The sequence below is a fragment of the Elephantulus edwardii genome, unplaced genomic scaffold, assembly GCF_000299155.1.
Source record: "Elephantulus edwardii isolate Elephantulus edwardi_28Jun2011 unplaced genomic scaffold, EleEdw1.0 scaffold00028, whole genome shotgun sequence".
Taxonomy (NCBI): Eukaryota; Metazoa; Chordata; class Mammalia; order Macroscelidea; family Macroscelididae; genus Elephantulus; species Elephantulus edwardii.
Window position 1 is genome coordinate 201,505 of NW_006399778.1, and position 16,178 is coordinate 217,682.

General features: G+C 41.6%; 2 protein-coding genes and 1 pseudogene across 2 annotated transcripts in view; 2 read left to right on the forward strand and 1 right to left on the reverse strand.

The window, feature by feature from the left end:
* Positions 1–222: 222 nt before the first annotated feature.
* On the forward strand, positions 223–702 carry LOC102851222 (protein UXT-like). Its single transcript, XM_006883636.1, has one exon. It carries the CDS (start codon positions 229–231, stop codon positions 700–702), a length of 474 nt encoding a protein of 157 aa, XP_006883698.1. The 5' UTR covers positions 223–228.
* Positions 703–1,279: 577 nt separating this feature from the next.
* LOC102851643 lies at positions 1,280–4,698 on the forward strand (annotated as a pseudogene).
* Positions 4,699–4,754: 56 nt separating this feature from the next.
* Positions 4,755–16,178, reverse strand: part of PHACTR4 (phosphatase and actin regulator 4) — a 95,963-nt gene continuing 84,539 nt past the window's right edge. Inside the window, exons 13-14 of the mRNA XM_006883637.1 lie at positions 13,052–13,128; positions 4,755–5,142 (exon numbers count right to left, since the gene is read on the reverse strand). Coding sequence (XP_006883699.1) covers positions 4,755–5,142; positions 13,052–13,128 — 465 coding nt within the window. The remainder of the gene's footprint in view (positions 5,143–13,051; positions 13,129–16,178) is intronic.

Sequence of the window (16,178 nt, forward strand, 5' to 3'; positions counted from 1 at the left end):
TAGTCACCAGAAAAAGTACTTGAGCGATTTTTTTTCTTAGTTGCAAGCTGATGTGGTCATGTTTTCTTACTGAATACTATTTTTTTTCCTTAACAGAACAGTTGACAACTTTGCCAAGTGCATGTCTGTGTCAGAATGGATTTCCTTCTAAGCTAAGCAGATACTGACTATTGAGAGAGTTCTTACCGACTTGCTTTTCCTATTTCCTGAGACTTTAAGGAGCCCATCATGGCGATGACCCCGAAACTGCGAGATGTGGAGGCCTTGGATGAGAAAGTGCTACGCTATGAGGGCTTTATCAGTGATGTCCTCCAGCGGGATCTGCGAAAGGTGCTGGACCATCGTGACAGGGTATACGAGCAGCTGGCTAAGTACCTTCAGCTAAGAAACGTCATTGAACGACTTCAGGAGGCCAAGGACTCAAAGCTATCTATGCAGGTGGATTTAGGCTGTAATTTCTTTGTTGACACAGAGGTCCCAGACACTTCACGGATTTACATGGCTATTGGATATGGATTTTTCCTGGAACTGACATTGGCAGAAGCTCTCAAGTTCATTGATCGGAAAAGCTGTCTCCTTACAGAGCTCAGCAATAGCCTTACTAAGGACTCCATGAATATCAAGGCCCATATTCATATGTTGCTTGAGGGACTTAGAGAGCTACAGGGTCTGCAGGATCTTCCAGAGAAGCCTGGCCATTAACTCTGTTCTTAGACAACTTTAAAAAGCCTGAATGCCAAAAAACAGATTGCAGAAACAGCTACAGAATCCTACTGTCTTCTGTTAAGCCAGGCATTAAAGAGATTTGCAAAAAAAAAGTGGCAAAGCAATGCCACTCTTCATGCTATTTTTTGAAAGTAGTTACATTTTCTCTATATCAAATATATATTGTGAACATGTATGGAATTTTTATTTTTAAATAAATTAAGACATTTCTTAGATTTAATTGTGGTACATTAAGTAGCAGTACATATAACCCACTAAACAGTTTTTTGAGCCCTTGATAACATTTAGAATTGCAAAGGAGTTCCAAGATAAAAAAATGTTTGAGACTTGATAGTTTAGCTGAGGGAAGACAAGTAATTCTGCTGCTTCTATGGCTATGCTGTCAGCATTCAGTTACTTATTCCATGTTTACTTGGTGGCATTACTTGTCAAATGTCAGCCATTGTGCTAGGCGCTGGGGATTCTGAGATGAAACAGTAACTTTCTGTGTTCTCTAGATGTCATAACTGATGAAATAGATGTGCTTGTAAATGATATAATAATTTCTTGCTAAATGATTATTCATACAGTATTCTCAGCACAGAGTGGCTGGCCAGTCTGCTACAAGCTGTACGAGGATCTCATTAGACAGTTAAAATTTGAACTACGACTTGTAAACTTGATGTTGCTGTGTGCTATTTAGTCAGAACCAACCCATAGCTGATCCTCCAGCTGGTTTTCATAGGCAGTAAACTGCATGAGGAGATTGCCTATCCTCCTGTGGAGCAGCTGGTAGATTCAAACTGTTGTGTGCCTTTGGGATTGCAGCACAGTTGCTTAGCTCAGCAGAGCTCCTTTTTAAGTGTAATTAGAACTGTTAAAGGGAAAAGGAGGCAGACTTGAGTTAATAAGAGTTCCTACAGGCCAGGCCAAAATGTGAATTTTATCCTGCAGGTAACTAGGGGCTAATATGTTTTGTATTAAAGAATTGATCATTTTTCTATTTTAAAGATAACTCCAGTTGGACAAATTGGAGGTACTGTTGAGATGTTGTAAAAAAGAAATCCCATTAAGTTACTAGTTTTTAACTTGGGTAGTAAACAAGGAAAGAAGAATTAAAAGGATTGAGAGATTTCTGAATTTGATGCCTTTCTGAATATGGGAAATGCAGGGGAATTCAATCGTGATTTTAAAGTTTCAGCCTTATGAAGCTAAATGTATGGTAGTCTGATAGCAAAAAGCAGGCTTTGTGTTTTGAGCCTCACATGTTTTTTTATTGGCATTGATTCCTACTCACAGTGGATGCAGTAAGCACAGTGGTATTAATTTTCTTCACTTCTTCCCTGTGGCTGTTGTTGCCCTTAATCTTCCCACCCCTCCTTGCCTTCAGATTTTAGCCTTGGTTGGTTTTTCCAATAATATTTTATTGTTTCAGCAATAAAATTTTTATTGCAGCAGTTTAGGTTCCCATTCAGTAATTTCTCACATGTTGCTCGGTGACATTGGTTAAATTATTCACAGTGTGTGGACATTATTTCCCTTTGGTAGTTCTATTTCCGTTAATCTCTGTATTCCCTTCTATTCTTATCTTTGTCTTAAAAGTAATTATTTACTGTTTGATCTCATATAGATTGTTTTTTAAAGGAGCATAGGATTTACAGGTGCTGTTTTGTGAGTCAGTTATTTAGCTACAAGGTGCTTCCAGGGGCTAGTTACAGTTCGAGGTTTAGATTATCTCAGGGCAGTAGTCTAGGGAGTCTTTCTTTCAGGTCTTTGTAGGACTTAAAGGTTCTGTTCCACATTTCCCCCCTCTTTTGTAGGGCCCATCCATGTAACCCTGATTAGAATGGTGAGTGATTGTAGCAGGGCACTGTTCTTCTGGGCTCAGCATAGATGAGGCAGTGATTTGTGTAGTTCTTGTCCTACAGATTAGTTCTTCTTTGAGCCTTTGGTTTCATTTTTGCATTATACTAGTTGAGACCAGTAGTTGCATTGCCTGTGTTTTAACTGATAGAAGCCTGCTTGTGTGTTTCTGCTATTTCCTGATGAGTGTGGTGTGCCTGAGCATCCTAGTCAAGAAACCTACTTCACTGATTGTTGTGTAATTCTATTTTTTAAGAGAACATAGTACGGAAACAATGAAAATAAAGCAATTTAAAGTGCACTTTAATTTCGTTATTAACAGGGAACACTACATTTGAACTTTGTCTATTTTTGGAAACGTGTAAAACTGGCTCTAAACATTTCATGACTAAAATAGAGATTGATGCATAAGTTAACAAGCTATGTAGCTTATGAATTATATTTACGAGAAGTTGTTTTTGAAAAGTTCTGTGCCATGCTAGTCTTGCTCTTGACCTTGCCAAATGAAACCACTGTGAGGCTGAATTTAAAAAAAAAAAAATTGTGCTTTATAGAGCAAATGAGTTTCCTAGTTTTATAGATTTTCACTGTCCATATTGGAGGTGCCTGTATGTTGCCCAGAGAAGATACAGGTGTATTTTTGGACTCAGGGCAATGGGCTGTTGTGTTAGGAGATCTAGCAAGAAATCAGAGTTGGGTATTGAGATTTAACTGTTAGAATAAGGAGGGCAGTTGAGATCATTGAGTAGCTGAGGTGACTCAATGATGAGAGGACAGGAAAACCAAGTATTTAAATTTTCAGGAAAGGGAGACCGCGCATCCTGGCCTCTCTGGCCACTCCGGCTCGCTAGTGCTCTGTGCGGGCCGGAAACTCGAGCAGTGGGCCGGAAGTATCAGCGCAGGACGGGCCCAGGTAGGGAAGACGTCGCTGATCTTGTCGCTGGTGGGCGAGGAGTTCCCGGAGGAGGTTCCTCCCTGGGCAGAAGAGATCACCATTCCAGCAGATGTCACCCCTGAGAAGGTTCCCACTCACATCGTAGACTATTCAGGCAAACGTGGTATGTGTGGTATATGATGTCTCAGAAGAAGCCACCATTGAGAAGATTAGAACCAAGTGGATCCCACTGGTGAATGGGAGAACCGACGGGGACCCCAGGGTCCCCATCATCCTTGTGGGTAACAAATCAGACCTGCGGCCAGGAGGCTATACTACCCATCATGAGCCAGTTCCCTGAGATCGAGACCTGTGTGGAGTGTTCAGCCAAGAACCTGAGGAACATCTCTGAGCTGTTCTACTATGCTCAGAAGGCCGTGCTACACCCCACAGCCCCACTGTACGACCCCACTGCCAAGCAGCTGCGGCCTGAGTGTGCCCAGGCACTCACACGTATCTTCAGACTCTCAGATCAGGACGAGATGCTCAGTGACCAGGAGCTCAACAGCTTCCAGAAGGCTTGTTTCGGACACCCACTGGCCCCACAGGCCCTGGAGGATGTGAAGATGGTGGTGAGCAAGAATGTGGTGGGTGGTGTGCAGGATGGTCGCCTGACACTGGATGGTTTCCTCTTCCTAAACAAGATCTTCATCCAGCGAGGCCGTCACGAAACCACCTGGACCATCCTGCGGCGCTTTGGCTATGGGGATGCCCTCCAGCTCACTGATGACTACCTCTACCCGCCGCTTTCTGTGCCCCCGGGCTGCAGTGCAGAGCTCAACCACTTCGGCTACCAGTTCCTGCAGAAAGTCTTTGAGAAGCACGACCAGGACCACAATGGCGTCCTCTCACCCTCCGAGCTGCAGAACCTCTTCAGCGTCTTTCCAACATCACCTTGGGGCCCTGAGCTTTCCCGCACAGTGTGTACTGCAGCCAGCGGCCACCTCCCACTGCACGGGTTCCTCTGCCAATGGACCCTGGTGACCTACCTGGATGTGCGGCGCTGCCTCGGGCACCTTGGCTACCTGGGGTATCCCATCCTCTTTGAGCAGGACTCCCAGACCAGTGCCATCACAGTTACCCGTGAGAAGAGGCTGGATCAAGAGAAGGGACAGACTCAGAGCAGCGATACCTGGACGCACAGACCCCTTGCCTCTTCATCTTCTCAAAGTCCGACTTGCCTGAAGGCATGGTGACACCTGGCTCATCCCCAGCTGAGTTCTGCAGCCGGCATCGGTTGCCTGCCCCTATCTCATTCTCCTGCATCAACTTGGATACATCCAATACGGCTGTCTTCAGCCGGCTGGCCACCATGGCCACTTTCCCACACCTGGTGCAAGCCGAGTTGCACACCACCTCCTGGCTCCAGGTAATGTTGGGAGCCACCGGGGCCGCCCTGGCTGCCATCCTGAGCTTCTCCCTCTACAGGGTCTTGGTGAGGAGTCGATGAGGCCAGTCTGAGGCCCTCCCAACTGGCACCACAGCCTTGCTCTGCCCTGCAATCTGGGCGCAGGGCTCCTGAGAGCTTCTGCCTACTGGAGCCTCTGTTTCTAAGGATCCCTGCCCAGGACTTCCTCTTGTGCAACCACCGTGCACCCAGGGACCAGCTTGCATCCAGGGTGGCCCTCTTGCTGGGCAACCTAAATCTTAGCACCAATTAAGCATCCTCTGTATTAAGAGGGCAAGTCAGAAAGCCAGTGACTTCAAACCTGGAAGTCTCAGAGTTCCACTTCTTCCTTGTCCTGGGCCAGGATGGTCAGCAGATGTGGAAGGGGACAGTGGAAGTGCTGGGTGGGTATATCAAACCCTCTAGGGTACACATGAACACCCCCCATCAGAAGTGGACCCTTCTTAGGATCCTGAGACTAGGTTTTCTGATTAAACTTCTGTTGTCTTCTCACCTCTGGGGAAAAAAAAATAAATTTTCAGGAAAGGGGAAACCAACAGGATAGAATGATGAGATGAACCAGGCAACAGTAGTGCTTCAGAAGCCAAGTAGGAAGTTTTGAGAACAGGGAATGGAAAAGAGCACTGAATGGTGTTAGAAATGTCAAGCATATTAAGAATTGAAAACAGGTCTCTGGATGTGGCATTTAATTTAAGTCCGTAGGGACCTTTAGAAAATGATTTTAGTCTGGATTTAGTTGGGTGATTGTCTTTATAGAAAGGGAAGACTTTTAAGAGAAGAGGTAAATGACACAGAAGTCTGTTTAGTTTATTATACCTACCAATCTCTGTTCCCCACCTCTCACTTGGTTATACTGGGAGAGGTAAAGGGCTAGGAGAAGAGAGGAAGTCCCTCAATTAATAAAGTGATTAACAATAACATTAAGCATGCCAGAGATTATAAGGATAATGCAGAATACAGCAAGGTTCTGATATGTTGTTCATAGGGTTGCTAAGAGTCATGGTTAACATGAGGGCATATGACATCACTTGCTCAACTGTTTGGACTATAGGGAACAACTAACTATAAGTTGTTTAGAAGTTGTTTGGATTATGTGAAAGCAAAGGAAGGCAGGAGATTATACATTGAAGACAGGGTACTATTTGTTTATTTGAGGAGGGGGGGATTTAGAAAGAAGATAAAACATGAATTGTATTCTCAGTGCCGGGAGGAGGGAAAATTCAGGGCGTTTGTGCCTCTGTGCTCTTAACAGAGGAGGCATAATTTTTGTAGAGTTAACAGTATTCGCAACAGAGAAGGGACAAGTCATTGGTGGTCCTCCTTCATTTTTAAGGTTGGAATTTAATAGACTCTTAAAACAATAGTTGAAGTTGGCTTTCCTTTGTATATTTTTATCTTTTATAAGTACACGTCCCATCCCATCCTGTACTCAAATTCAGTATTCACTGGATCTATTCTTTGATAGTGACTTTCCAAGCTTAACTCTCAAGCCAAAGTCCTCACCAACTCACAATTGATCCTCCAGCTGGTTTTTAGAGACAGTAAATCACATTGGAAGAGATTACCCATCTTTCTCTCATGGAACAGCTCGTGGATTTGAATGGTGTGCCTGTGGTTGGAAGCACAATTCCTTACTACCAGAGCTCCTCCCTGTAAGTCCTCTGTTGACTAACAGTAATCTAAACTTGTAAAAAGATCCTAAATTCATTGTATTAGCAATCATTGGATAACATGAACCTTCAAAAGTCTTATTCTAGAGCCAATGCTTAAATCTTACAAAGGTGATATGACAACAATCGAGAACAAGGTGTGCATTGCGGGGAGGGTTTGGGAGGGGGGGAAGAAAATATGCAACAATGGGAAAAACCCCACAACCCAAAAAGGCAGTACAACAGGTTGAGGCCTCTGAAGGGAAACGAAGCAGAACCGGATGCCATGAGCAGTTCTGACTCATGGTTTCTTTTAGTGTGCTAAATAAGGCCCCTCTGAAGTGACAAACAGAAAGTGAGTCATTGCTGAGACTATCTGGAATTGAAACGGCTGCCTGCCAGAAAAGTGCATGAATTTCCAAGTATCCTATTGTGATGTCCAGTTTTATGTGGTCCATACTTGGCAAATCCTGTTGGAGTATTCCATTGGGTAGCTACTGATTGTCCTGGGATATATGCAAAGGGTGGTCTCATAATTTGTGTTTACTTTGGAAAAGTGACATTACCTTTCTGGTTTTTTACTAAAGAATAAATACACTACTATTCATGCGTTTCAAAAACCAAAATGGCTCCTTGCCTTTGTGTTGGAACTGACTCAGCTGGTTTTCTGAGGCTATAAATTGCAGAGGAGATTAACTATCTTTCTCTTTTGGAGCCAATGGTGGTTTCAAATCTGCACCGTTAACAAAACTCCCTACTTGGTAGTTAAACAGGATAAAGCAGCCAGGGCAGTGGCTGGTATACAGTATGGCATGCAGTTAGCTCTCCTCCTTTCAGCCCATTCCTTCCCCACACATGTGCAGACTATCACAAACATAGGTCCTTATGCTTATCAATTTCAACATCTAATACCCCTTTCGCTCACTTCTCATTTAATGTCTTATCCGTTAGTGTGGTGTTGTTATGTGCCGTCGAGTCACCTGGGACTCATAGCGACCCTATGTACAACAGCCCTAAACTCCGCTCTGTCCTGTGCCAATCGCACTGTCTCTGACACTCCCATCCCAATTATCCCAGTCACTGAATCAATCCACCTCATAGAGGGCCTTCCTCTGCTGTGCTGTCCCTCCACCCTCCCAAGCATGATGTTCCTCTCTAAGGACCGGTCTCTCCTCACAACATGTCCAAAGTATGTTAGATGGAGCCGCAGAATCCTTGCCTCCAAGGAGCCACCCGGTTTAACCCTTCCCAGGATAAATCTGTTTGTTTTCCTAGCAGTCCATGGTATTCTCAATACTGTTCTGTAGCACCACAGCTCAAAGGCATCAGTTCTCCTTCTATCCTCCTTGGTCATTGTCTAACTCTCTGATGCATAACAGGTGATTGCGAAGACCATGGCCTGTATCAGACACACCATAGTCTCCAGAGAGACACCACTGCTCTTCAGCACTTGGAGAGGTCCCTAACAGCAGACTTTCCCATGGCAATGTGCCTTTTAATTTCCTGGCTGCTGGTGCCAAGACTGTTGACTATGGAGCCAAGCAAACTAAAGCTGTGTACAATCTCAATCTCTTCACCATCCATCCATTTTTTAGACAACCTATGACTTTTTTATTCCCTTTAAAAAAAAAATATGCCTCCACTCCAAATAAATGAAGGTCAAAATTAAAAGGGGGAGCTCAAGATGGTATCTCAGTCCCATTTGTCTAAGTTCCGGGGTGGTGATGAAAAGCAGCAGCCAGGTAAGATGACAGCTCCAAAGAAGTGCCAAATTTGTTACTGTAAGAAAAACATGGGGAGCTCTGGTGGCCTAGTGGTAAGGAGCTGCAACTACAATCCCAGAGGCGCATGGTTCGATTCCACCAGATGCTCTGCCGGGGAAGGAGGGACAATCTCCTCCTGTACCAGTCAGATCTGATTTGACGGTACACTCACACAAAAATAATAAAAAGAGCATTATCACACTCCCAATGTGGAAAGCACTCAACTTCCCTAGGTTGCAGATGTACTCCCTCATTCAATCCAGACTGTCACAGCCACAGACAGCACAGGGAATTTTTCTTTTGCATCCTAGTGCAAACCATCAGTTATACTTTGTAAGGTGACAACAAAAATCACACTAGAATGGTATAGTTTTTTTTTTAAATTCTAAAATACTTTAATAATATTGATAAGAAGACTGATATACAATGCAATTATTTTACAAGTAGATTCTGTACATCAGGGAAATATGGAAGTACAATACACAAGGCTTTTACTTCTTTACATTATCACTGTGAATTGGTAATTACAGGGAAAGAATAAAAAATAAACACTCAGAACGACTTAACATTTCCCCCCACCCCCAAAGTTACTTGAACATGAATGAGATGAAAGATGAACTAGATCCCTTGGTGGCACACAGAAGCAGGAAAATCCTGTTTCAAACTTGGCACATTTAAGGAAAAGAAAGGGGGTTTAAAGTGTCAGCCCAAAGCATACTAATGTTGGCATACACCAATTAGTTTTCAAACCAAGAAAGAATGGTCAGGTGACAAGTTAGCAGTTAATGTCAAGATTCATTTACATTATCTCAAATAACAGTCCCAAGGAAACGTGGACCCAGTTTTCTCTTCAGTCAAAATACGTGACTCAAAAGTATGTATGATAGGGTATTATGGTTATCACAAGAGTCCACAATTAAGGTTGCATAGTGGAATGTACTTGGGGTGGTGGGAGGGGTGCGGGGGGGGGGTATCGTGTACCAGGGAGGGAGTGTTTCTTTTGCTTTTCAAAGAGAGGAGCGAACTGGAGGGGGTGGAGGGCTGGGCGGGGAGAGAAGTGCAGCAGTGAATGAATGGAAATCCAACATTTTAATGAAAATTACTAAAATTAAAAAAACAAACAAACCAACAAAACTCACTTTAAAAAAATACTGACATGGACTTGGAACCAGTCAGAACTGACATATCAAAATAGCCCTTTTTTACCCTACAAGACACTGCCATTTAAGGTCACTTGAGTTTTTTTTGTTTTGACCTGATATTTTGATTCCTCAGCAAATTTTATGCTGACATAAAAGGAGAAAAGAATATAGAGAAAGATTTTAAGAATCAGAAGCAGCTTACGAAACAGTGACAACTTCCAGAAGATTCAAGAAAGCAAGCCACATTAATCAGTTAAAATAGAAATTTTTTCCCTCCACTTAGTGTGATAAGAATAAGGGGCTATATAGTTTCCAATAAAAATAAAGCTAATGAATCTTGTGTTTGTGGAGCAGAGGCTGAGCCCATGGCTAGGTACCACGTGCACTGGCTATAGCTTGGAGAAGTGAGGTGGAGCTACCTGAGAAGGTTAGCAGAAGGATCCGCAGTGTCTGGAGTTAAGAGGGAGAGCGCAGCAAGAGTGGGTAAACAGCACTGAGAACAGGAGCAGCTCTTGTTGCTTTTCCCAAGACCTTTTTCTATCTAGCACCCCACAAACCCTTAGGTCCTACTTCAGTGATTCTGGCTGAAGGTGTGGGGGGGAAAACAACAAAGAGTGCTTCCACTACAATTCTGCTTTATAGAGGTTGCATCTATGAGAAGTGTTTCAGAGTGTCATTTGGTACAAAGATAGTACAACAACCTATACAACTTAAGCCACAGACATGGCATTAACATGAAGGCTTTTTAAAAGTGGGTTTTGTTGTTTTTTGTTTTTGTATATAGAACATATATACACTTTGTTATTTTACATACAAACTTAAAATCTGGTTGCAGCTCAGCTTCTTTGACAAAGTTTCTAAAAAGGAGTGACCTATGCCAGAAAGGGGGAATCTGTGGGTCCTGAGCTTCCTCATAGACTTGAGTGCCTCAAGAGGAACATATTGCTGTATGATAAGAGGTATCTGCCCACTGATGTGGAGTAGAATTCTGACTCAGTGACCCTATAGGACAGATCAGAACTGCCCCATAGGATCTCCATGACTGTCTTTCCAGAAGCTGACTGTTACATGTTTCTCTCATGGCACAGCAATGGGTTTGAACTCCCTACCTTTGGGGTAGCAGCTCAGCACCTCTGAACTGCCATGTTAATGTGGTGTAAAAGCTTCCCTAGGAAGTAGGGATTCCTTTGCCAAAAGGAATTTGCTGCCAACTGAAATTGATGGCTGGTACTTAGCATCTACACAAGTGAGCCTCACAACCAGGCCAAGGCAGGTAAGGCACAAGCAAGGTGTGGCGCAACCAAAAAACCCTTGGGACCTGCAGGTGGCCCAGACCTTTGGTGGCTAGTGAGGGAAGACCTCACCAAGTATGCTGCAATATTAAAAGATTCAGAAACACAAAGTGTTCAGATGTGCCTAAGAGTAGCACATTTAGATTCTATTCCAGTGAAATGCTACACATTCATAGAAGTGCTGTTCAACTCAGAACCACTCCCCAGAGGGCCCAATTCTGGTGGGCTGGGAAGCGCCAGGGTTCCCAGTGTCACTTTGGAAGATGAAGCAGTGAAACGGGTTGTGTTGGGGGTTTAGTTCTCTCAGCATCATGGACGATGGTAGCTAAAATATCAAACAGAGAAAAGTTACCAGCTAATGTAGACTGCTTTGCTATTAAATAAACTGCAATGAAATGTTATATGCTAATAAAAAAATAATTGCTTTATGACAACCTGACTTTTCAGTAACATGTGATGTTTCTAATCCCATCTGCCCTTCTTGAAATTCTCTTGGCTTCCATGACTCTATTTTCTTCTTAGTTATCTTTCTCCCTCTTTCATTGCTTTTCTTCAATATACTTTCCTGGTCCTTTCCTTCTCCCCCACCCGTAAACATGTCCCCCACTAAAGATTCACAATATTCTTTAATAAATTTTAAGTCCTTTGCTTCTGAACATCCAGTTAGCTTTTAGGCATCTGCACCTTGTATTGTTGCCTCAAGCGCTCCACACTTAAGTAATTTATTTTCTACATTTTTTTCTTGTCTGCCTGCCTTTTTAGATTAAATGTTTTCTGACTGATCCCTGCAGTACGCCAAGCATTCTCCCTATCATATAAATAATTGCATAAATGTCCTTAAAAGTAAGCTTGAACTATCTCCCTCCTTCATAAAATCACAAGTTCAAAATCTGAGAGTCATTTTGACCAGAGTTGTTAAGGATATGACTACAAGTCAGAGTTTGATTCATTTCTATCAAAAGGCAACCCTGGAGAAAGGCTTGCTGATACATTTCCCAAACATCACAGCTACTGACATTACTCTCAGGTGGGGTTCTACTCTGACACACATGGGATTGCCATGAGTCAAAACCGACTCAGTGAAAACAGTTATTTTTACATTACAAAATCTTGTTGATTCTATGCTTAAAATGTCTTTTAAACCCATCTCCTATTGTATTCTCAATGCCATTTCTTTGATTTGAACCATAGATTAATTTATGCTGGCTCTTCTGTTTGTAATCCTTCCTTCCTATATACTTCAAGATACAGACTAGATTTTTAGACTATTTAAAAAACAAACCCCCCACCCTCAGCCTATATGCTTCCTTGTGTACGACTGCAAAACTTATCCTTAGTCCTTCATTTGTGGTCACTAGAGTAGTTTATGATTACTATAACAACAAAAGTAGCTCATTCAGACATAGCTGGGCCAACCTAAATCCTGGTAGACTGAGTCCGAGGCATTTATCATATTGATCTCACTCATTTTTTTCTCCAATTCTTGGTCTTGTAACTAATTAGCAAACAAGTCATTTCATCCTCCTGAACCTCTGTTTCCTGACCTAGAAAATGGAATATTATCATGAGTTTTTGTTTGTGCCATCAAATTGGACCTGACTGGTACAGGAAGAGTTTGTCCCTCCTTCACCAGCAGAGCATCTGGTGGATTTGAACCATGTACCTCTGGGATTGCAGTGCAGCTTCTTGCCACTAGGCCACCAGAGCTCCCTCTCAACTCTCAATTTTTTTCTTAATTAGCTTCCATTTCCATATATATATATCTATATATATCTTCCATTTCCATATATATATCTACATATATCTATCTATCTATCTATCTATCTATCTCTTTCATTTACACACACACACACGTATGTATGTATGTATATATATGTATATATGTGTGTGTATATATATATATATATATGACCCCAGCCATCAGGCCCCAGATTAAATATATAACCCCAGCCATCAATACACTGAGGAGGCCCCAGATTAAAACCACTTTCCTTGCTTCCATTTCTTTTCTCATCTTTATGGTTCTGTCAATAGGGGAGCACTCGTGTTTGGGTCCCCCTGCATAGAACTCTCCAGCCATGCTTCCTATTACACATGTACAAAGTGGAGTGCCAAGGGAGAGAGGCCTGCAGGCGGTGTAAATGGAAAGCTCATCCCTTTCTCTGGAGCTTCCTGCAAACATCACTTTTAGTTCTTAGAAGCACATCACTAGTGTCCATATCTGACTGTCTCGGATTTCTATGTTTTTAGAGGCTTTACTTAGCTCACAATATTTGGTGGGTCTTTGAGTCTTACCGTGTAAAATGTTTGCTCTCTTCATGAACTTCCATCTCTGAACTTTTAAATTCATTTAATTCTTTTCTTATGGCTGCCTGTAAGAGAAGAAATAAAATGTTGTACAATTTCCTATTTTTTGTATTCAAAAATAGGATTTTCTATTGTCTTTATTTTTTGCATCACTAACTTTAGCAGGAAATATGGAAAGAAAGAAAATAGATCAATTAAGAGAACTACGCTCTGAGCCAGCCTCACAACATCTTTTCCATTACCATTCATGTTATAGTAGTTATAAAATTATAGTAACTATAAATTCACAACTTAAAAATCCCTGAAAAGTGTAGAAGAATCCTGAAGAGATTATAGAAGAGAGATTTTTCACAGCATGTAAAATGTCTAATTATAAAAATGAAATGCAGTGCATCTAAATTCCAAAATCAATCTCCACAATAGTCTACGTGTTTCCTATTGCCAGAGGGCCCTTTAGAGTAGTGAGAGAAGATCTTCACCCTGAAACCTACAGCGTCCCTTTTCAGCAGGAAGTAGCTAAGAGAATATGCCATCCCCTTTTCCTTATGAATCAGGATGAAATCTCTCTCAGGGAGGAGTGATAGGGAATGGCAAAGGACACACTGACAAAGGAGATTAATCAGAACTGACTTTGACAAGCACTGTGGCAATTGGACAATTAAAACAACCTTTCAAGGAATATTCAACCTGAATCCTTCTGATCATATGGAGATTTTTGAAAGTATTTCTTTGAATTTATTATGTTTAATTTGTTTTATTTGTTTGTATATAAAGGATGCTCATCTAGATGATAACATAATTATGATAAAAACAAAAGGGGTGAAATATGGGAAGCCAATACTAAATATTTGTAATAAACTGAATGCTATTTAAACAAAACAAAAACAAAACAAATGTATATGTAAAATGAAGAGCCAGTATCATTCTCAATGGAGAGACTAAAATGATGTCCACTGTCACCTATTGTACTGGAAGTGCTTGCTAGGGCTATATGACAAGAAAAGGAAATAAAAGGCATCTAGATCAGCAAAGAGATGGTTAAAATATCACTATATGCTGATATATGATAGTATACACAGAAAATCCCAAAGACTCAACAAAAAACCTGTTAGAGCTAGTAGGCCAATTTAGTAGAGTGACAGGATATAAGATCAGTATCCAAAAATCAGTGAGATTCCTCTACAATAACAAAGAGAACTCAGAAGGAAACTAGGAAAGCAATACCTTTTACAACAGCCAACAACAAATTGAGATACATGGGAGTGAACCTAACTAGAGATACAAAAGATCTATAAAAGAAAACTAGAGAACATTTCTGCAAGATACAATAAAAGACCTAAAGAAATGGAAAAATGTCCTGTTCATGGATAGGAAGATTCAAAGATTCAATATTGTGAAAATGACAATCCTACTGAAAGCAATCTACATATTCAGTGCAATCCCATACAGATACCAAATTAATTTTTCAAGAAGATCGAAAGGGAAATTGTCAAGTTTATTTGGAGAGACTCCGAATAAGCAAAACACTTCTGAGAAACAAAAATGAAGTGGGAGGCATAGCAATCCCTAACCTCAAAATCTACTACACAAAGGTAGTAATCAAAACAACATGGTACTGGTACAATGACAGGCACATAGATCAGTGGAACAGAACTGAGAACCCAGAAATAGACCCAGGTCGTATAGCCCTGGTGTACAAGTTGCCGTGCTGTGGTCACTTGTGGTTGTTGTGAGGCTGCACTGTGACACTGACGTGTCAAATGCATTAATGGTTGGCTACCCAATGCGGACAGAGTGGGGTGGAGCTCCCTGATTAAAACAAGCTTGGAAGGAGGAGTGGCATCCACTTCCATAATAGTTTGCCTTCGGAAACCCTATGAATCTGGAGAGAGGATGAAAGGCACCCAAGCATCGAGGGCTCTCCTTCATAGGGTTGCTGTGAGTCACCTGCGACTCGACGGCACTTAACAACAACAATCTATGGTCAACTGATATTTGACAAGGAAATAAAACCTATAAAATGGGGAAATGACAACCTTTTCAATAAATGGTGCTGGCTAAACTGGACTGCTATCTGCAGAAAGCTGAAACAGGATCCACATCTCAAACCATACACAAAAATCACCTCAAGATGGCTAAGAGACTTGGGAGTAAAGCTCGAAACCATAAAGTTTGTAAGAGACAAACTGGGATCAAGTTTAGGAGCTCTAGTTTGTGGTATAAAGAGACTGCCAAATACAGTCAGAAATGTACACTCTGAAGAGGAAAAAACTGATGAATTAGGCTTCTGAAGATTAAATCCCTGTGTTCATCAAAAACTTTTCCCAACAAGGTAAAAAGAAACACTACTGACTGGGAACAAACATTTGGTAATACCATCTCAGACAAAAATCTCATAATGGAAGTTTATCAAATACTCCTGGGCCTTCACAAAATGTCTGATAACCCAATTATAAAATGGGCAAAACACATGTAAAGAATTTTCACAGGCGAAGATATTCTAATGGCCAATAGACATATGAAGAAATGCTCCAAATCATTGGCAATAAGGGCAATGCAAATCAAACCCACAATGAGATACCATCTCACTCCAGTAAGGAGTGGCCAAGTTTAATAGGACAGCAAGTAATAAATGTTGGAGAGGATATGGAGAGATAGGAACTCTTTTACATTGTTGGTGGGAATGTACAATTAATTATACAACCACTCTGGAAGGCAGTTTGGTGCTTCCTCAAAAACCTGAAAATAGAAATTCATATAACCCAGGTATTCCATTGCTTGGAATATAACCCAAGAAAATGAGAACTGAGGCTCAAATGGAAACTTGTACACCAATGTTCTTAGCAGCATTATTCACCACTACAAGAACATGGAAACAGACCAGATGTCCAACCACAAACGAAAGGACTGAGAAGTTGTGGTACATTTATACAGTGGAATACTACGCAGCATGCAGGAGCAATAATTTTGTCAATTACCACCTAACTTGGGAAGGTCTGGAGAGCAAGCATTATGCTGAGTGAACTAACACAGTTCCACAAGGACAAATACTGTATAAAACCATTATTATAGAATGAGTATGAGAATCTAAGGCATGGGGGGGGGGTGGAAATAG